We start from the raw sequence: 6,000 nt of genomic DNA, 5'->3' as shown, positions 1-6,000 counted from the left end.
CCAAATCTAGAAATTACCTCGACTGCCAGGAAGAAAAGAAAAGGTGTTTACAAAGACTCTCTATCAATGTGCTGCATCAGTAAATGCTGGTTCACAACTGCTTTTAATCATTCATTGTAAAATGTTAAAAAAAAAAAAAACATATCAAGAACGTGTACTTGCCCAGCAAAGAGGCATCCGTTGACAATTTCTGAAGAAACTTTGATGGATTGCAGGCTTCTTGGAAATCTGAAATTAGATGTGCATGAAAGTGAAGGATATCCTGCTGACTTCTTTCAATTCGGTTTCATCTCAGCTTCACACTAAAATGTCAACAGAACCGATGGACTCTTACAGGGACAGACACCCTTCAGCTGACAGTGATTAAGAATGATTTTCACAGACTCTGATTTTGGTAGTCCAGGTCATTCTTCCAGTCTAATTTATGCAGTGACATGTAGATATTATATGTCTAGCATAAATGGGAAATATAAGACAGACTAGAAAGTATTCCTATTTTCTGAAATGGCATTGCTAAAAAAAAAAAAGCAATAGGGTTACTTGTTGCATACTATTAAAAATCATACCAAATGAATCTTATATATTATGCATTAGTGCTTTAAAAAGAATGTGCTGTGTATTTGAGTGCAATTTTCCATATTCCCCTGATTACCCATTATTACAAACACAAAATATGGTTTTAAGAAATTTGTGCAAATTTATTGGAGAAAACAAAATCAGCATCATACAAAGGTTCCTGCCATTCTTCTGCAATATACTCATTCCATATTCACATCATGCTTTAATCCCCTATAATCATTCACATTCGGTTTTCTTCTAGAAATTCTAATAGTAAGATTGTCTTTTCCACAGGGCAGCAAGTAAACATTTAATCCCACAGTCTTTTAACCCTTTAAACTATAAAGTGTGATACCCATTGAAATCCTGGAATGAATTAACAGTTTAAATATTTACTGGCTGTATAGTCGGGACAGAAAGAATTCCATGTGCTTTCCATAAACGAGAAACAGCAGAGGAAAACAAATATAAAAGCATTCTGCCAGAAAATCTCATAAAGTTACCTTAAAGTCTTATAATGTTACAGTCATTTTTATTTTTGTGGATTTTTGTTCACCTAAATTGCAACATCATTGTGCATGAAATAACAAGGTGGCTCCTCATGCTTTCCTGTTTGGAGGAAGCAATTAAAAGAGTCCTCTAACTATTGGAAGAAATACTGGACTTTTTTTTTAAGGCAAGTTTAAGCTTTTTATTTGTTATATTCCAGTATGGCTCATACAGAGCTCTGTTAACACTTAAATATATAAAACGTAACCCTGACCGGGTTACAAGGTTGTCTTAGCTTTGGCTTGAAGATTACAGGAGTTTAATTACAGCCTATTTTACACTGTAGAGTTTGAATAATCTGAACAATTACAACAGAGACAAGGTATTCAAAAAAAAGAAAACATTATTGATTGCATTTTAAAACAACAACAACAAAAAAACAAAAAACACATGAGATACATATATCTCTTGTGTATAAAGTGGCAAAAATCCCCCCAAAAACTTGTTAATATCCCTTCTTGTTCACCCTCAAGTTTGTGAGACTCCAAACCAAGCTGAATTAACTCTGTAACAAAAATTCCTGCATGCACACAAAACACGTGAAAGTCACACTCCTCATATAATCTTGCACACCACTTAAGGAAGCCATTAGTGCATTTGTTTCAATATGCAAAATAGGAACAGCTGTTGACCATTCTGTAGTGTCTGACGTGTAACCTGACGTTAACGCCCAGTGGTAGCTGAGGAAAATGCACCAATCAGAGATATTTACAAATGATCTGTTGTTAGTGCAGGTGACTAAAAAGCATGTAGATGTAAAAGAAAAATGCTTAGCATCACATTTCTCCCAAACACACATTATTCTGAGTCATGCCAAACTGCTTGCGTAACAATTTTAAGAGTGGACTTCTCTTTGAATGGGAAGAAAAAAAAAAAGATAAAACAGCCACCCATGGGGAAGGGTTTGGTGTTTCTTATTTAGGAAGAGAGCGAACGTTCTCCTATGGTGTGCTATCAGTCTCCTCAGCCTCCACCAGGCACGACTGGTCTGTGTCAGGGACTCGGAACGGAGGGTGGTACTCGAATGCCGTGACGATGCCGGAGCCAAAGTTGTGCTTCTGGTGCAGAAACCAAACAACACCTGAGACTCCCACGATAGCCACCACGCTGAGAATGACGAGGGCAGAGAGCACTGCGCTAGGTTCTGAGGGAGACGATTAACAATAGAAGGGAGGTCACAATTAGTACCAAAAACCACAGGAATAAGCACAGAAACCGTGAGGAAATAAAGCTCAAAGGTTGACTTACTCCGCTTGGCTTTCTCTTTATCTGAAAAGTAAATAAAGACAGAAAACACAATGTGAGGCACCAATCGCAGCCCTGTTTTCTGAAGTGACAGATTCAAATTCCAGTGCAACATAAAGAAAAAGAAAAGAAATCTCACCCTGGGCGGCTTCACAGATTACCCCATTCTCCAGGTCATCACTGCAACTGACAATTTCCCACTTTCCTGTGTTTGTGTGCAGAGCTGCACATTTATCCATGGGCGCGAGATCTGACGTCAAAGAGCCATCCTCCCAGTTAGAGAAAGTCACCGCGTTGTCGTGAAGCCAGGTCATGTTTTGAGCTGACCAGACACATGAATTGTTATTTCACATATTTAGAGGTTTTAGGGCAACTATAGTTAAAGAGTATATTTTCATTAAGCTTCAGCATTCCTCTAGCATTCACAGACAGACACAGAAGTGATGTCCATCTTTTTGCCCTTAGTTTCTCAGTTTTCCACCTAGTGACCTCCAAACAACGCTGTTAATTAGTTATGAAGCTAGCCGAAAGGTTTTCATGAAACTTACTGTTTGAGTCGTAATACATTCCAAGCCACACGATGACCGGCGGGCTATTTTTCCACACTTCGGGGCTATAGTCGATGACAAATTTATTCTCCTCCTCACTCTGGATCGTCAAAAGTTCTAGGAAAACAATCACAGTAAATATGAACGCGTAATCACACGCGTTGATAATGCAGTCGATTTGACTTCTTGTTTTTAAACACAGGAAACATTTGAACGTAACATGGCTCGGTCATCTACCGAAGCCTTTGCAGTGAGTTTTTGCATCTTCAAAGCTGTAGCTTTTGATTTTGTCTTCGTCTCCGTGGACAAAGTGGTAACATCTGTCCTTAAAGGGCACCCAGGTTCGTCCATCTGCAGGGCAGCCTGAAAGAAACAATGGAGAGCCACCCTGAGACCTACAGTTCAGGACAATTTAAACCAACACTGTCGATGAAGTGTGTCGGAGAAGTGCCCCAAGTTTGTAGGGTTAAAACTACCCGAGGCTCTGGATCTTCTTTAGTGTTCTTTGCCAGGACTTCACTAATGCAGCCCACTGTGTGGTGTACACAGCCAGACTAATCTCAGTCTTCATGATATTCCACTTTGTGTCACTGTCATGAATCATCACGTGACCTATACTCCAGCAAACCTCTGTTTTCAATCTGTTGCTCCTGTCTGCAGTGAAATCAATGAATGCCAGGGTGACACGCTATTGCTAGCTATACATGTTCCACCATGTTTGATGCTGCTTTACAACTTTCATCTGTTCACCATTTTGATGCCATTTGTTTGGTGTTACGCACTACAACTTTTTTTTTCAAGGTTTTGAGAGCAACAACCTCACATTTTTGCTTTTGTGCATCTCAAACCATTTGCATCTAGTGCAGAGCCTCTGAGGATTGTGGTTATGAATATGACTGAAAAGGAAACATGTACTTCTATCACCTTGCTGTTCAGTCACAAAAAGCCTTGTGCCTTTCCACAGATTCCTAAGCAGGGGTGGGCAATTAATTTACCCAAGGGGTCATGTGAGAAACTGGGCCCCCTGGGTAAATGAATTACCCACCTCTGCTATAAACACACTAATGCTTTACTTGAGTCTGATTATTATCCTGCAGTGAGAGACAACTTCACCTCAATGAAAATGACAATCTATTCTAAGCCACACGGGCTCCTCTTTGTCCATGTGGCTTAGAATAGATTGCTATAGATGTCAAACAGTCATTTAGGTGCCAGGTGTCCAATTACTTTTGGGTATTCCGCTTAAAGAAAAGTGCAAGCAAGCACAATTGTTTTGGCATCGTGATAACCTAATCAAACTAAAACTGAGACCTGTAAAGCTATGTCCATTATTTCATTTCAAACCGATGCCCTTAAAGCACATTAATGAGAACAAAAATGGGAAATCAGCAGTCAAATTCATAAAACTTGAGACGCTTTGCGTCATAACCCAGTTGGTTGCTTCCAACTTGTGACCACAGTTCCTCTTTTATTAGTGTCTCTATTCTGTGTCTGGCAAATGGTGGCATGATTTTATTTATCAATTTATTTTTGGAAATAAGGTTATGTGCTAATATGGAGTTCTAGTACAGCATAGGCGCAAAAACTTGTGTTTTCACTTCAAATCTGCCGTGATTAGCCACCCTGAGGCGAAATACAAAGAATGCTAATGCAGTAAGCACTCAGACAAGGTTAAAAAAAAAAAAAGAGGTGAAGCCCTGATTCTTTCTTTTAAAGAGCCTTTGGAAACAAACGACAGGCGTGCACTTTCACTCGGATACGTGCACGTACGCAGTGTGCTAACGGTGGTTCGCAAGTTACGTGATACAAGCAAAATACAGTGTCGACATTCAGGAAAGTTGGTTAGGTAACATTAATAAATGTATTTACATTTCTACCCGCAGTCTAAAAACACGAACCCCTCCAAACCCAAAGTAAACACACACCAGAGAGCGCAAATAACACAGGCCTACGCACTGTTCAACCCAGCGGTGTAACGGCCTGACAAACCATAGCATGCCTTTAAAACATATCGCTTCCTTTTAGCTTAGAGCTGAGGTTCAGTTTTAAGACCTTACCTCCCGTCAAAGCCAGCTGAACACACAGCACGAAGACACACCACAACAGCGAGCGGTGACTTTTCTTCAGCGACTCCATGTCTGAAATCTTGTAGCACCAAACTTGTTTTCTGACTGTTGCTCGGTCCAGTCAGCCGCAGCGTGAGCAAAATCCCACCCACCCACACACCCACAGCAAAAGCACAGCACACGAGTCACAGCACGGCCTGAACACGAGTAAACATCGCGGTTATCAGTGGGAGATGGTGAAAGCAGCATTTATTTGGGGTCGTTATTGCTGATTTCAATGGCTTGAACAACGCGGAGAACGATATAAATATAATCTCCTGCGCATTGTAATTACAAAATACGGCACGTCGGCAATTAATGCAAACGGATGCAAATTAATGGAAAAGTTTCATCTTCCGTGCTTCTGTGAATATAATTCGTTTGTGTTGTCACAAACAAGTGCAGTCCACTCGGAAGAGCTTTTGCAGCACGATTTGCACATACTAGCCTTTAGATGGCGCTGTAGGTCCAGTTTCCACAACAGTTTGGGCAATGTACTGCTATTGCTTCTCACAAACATACGATAAAAGGGTCTCTCTGAGTTAAAATTGCTGTAATTGTAGACTTCCCTTACTCATTTTGCTGATGTGGTGAAGTATTTCAGATAATGTTGTTAATTACTGTATTCAGATTGTCCTTTGAAAAAGGATAATTAGTAATTATTAGTAACAGTAACCCACCATGTGACAAAATGTATCAAAATGTAAATGTCAAAAGGTTGTTGGTTCCTATTTTACATACTTTTATTTTAATTATCAGCTCACATATAGGAAAAGGTGCATTTATTCAGACATTCTTATCGATTTGTCGTCCCCTCCCTGCATCTGAAAATTTGCTTACTGCTTAGAAACTGTTTATATCATGCTTATTATGCTTATTCCTCTGTATTTAACCACTTAGTAACCAGATTAAATTAAATATAAATATTTTTTTTAATTAATTTTTAAAATTGTTAATTGTATATTTAATTGCATGTTTCAAAACTAAAAAGAATT

At 39.3% G+C, this 6,000-nt stretch overlaps 1 protein-coding gene across 1 annotated transcript; it reads right to left on the bottom strand.

Moving 5' to 3' along the window:
• Positions 1-672: 672 nt before the first annotated feature.
• Positions 673-5,237, bottom strand: cd302 (CD302 molecule). The gene is made up of 6 exons (XM_026145437.2): positions 4,958-5,237; positions 3,138-3,263; positions 2,901-3,017; positions 2,492-2,674; positions 2,356-2,376; positions 673-2,251 (listed from the first exon to the last, which is right to left on the bottom strand). Exons 1-6 carry the CDS (start codon positions 5,034-5,036, stop codon positions 2,049-2,051), a joined length of 729 nt encoding a protein of 242 aa, XP_026001222.1. The 5' UTR covers positions 5,037-5,237; the 3' UTR covers positions 673-2,048.
• Between the last annotated feature and the right edge of the window lie 763 nt (positions 5,238-6,000).

This window comes from Astatotilapia calliptera, chromosome 16, assembly GCF_964374335.1.
Source record: "Astatotilapia calliptera chromosome 16, fAstCal68.1, whole genome shotgun sequence".
In the NCBI taxonomy this organism is placed as follows: Eukaryota; Metazoa; Chordata; class Actinopteri; order Cichliformes; family Cichlidae; genus Astatotilapia; species Astatotilapia calliptera.
The sequence above is the reverse complement of the archived record's forward strand: the minus strand, read 5'-3'. Positions and strand labels throughout refer to the sequence as shown.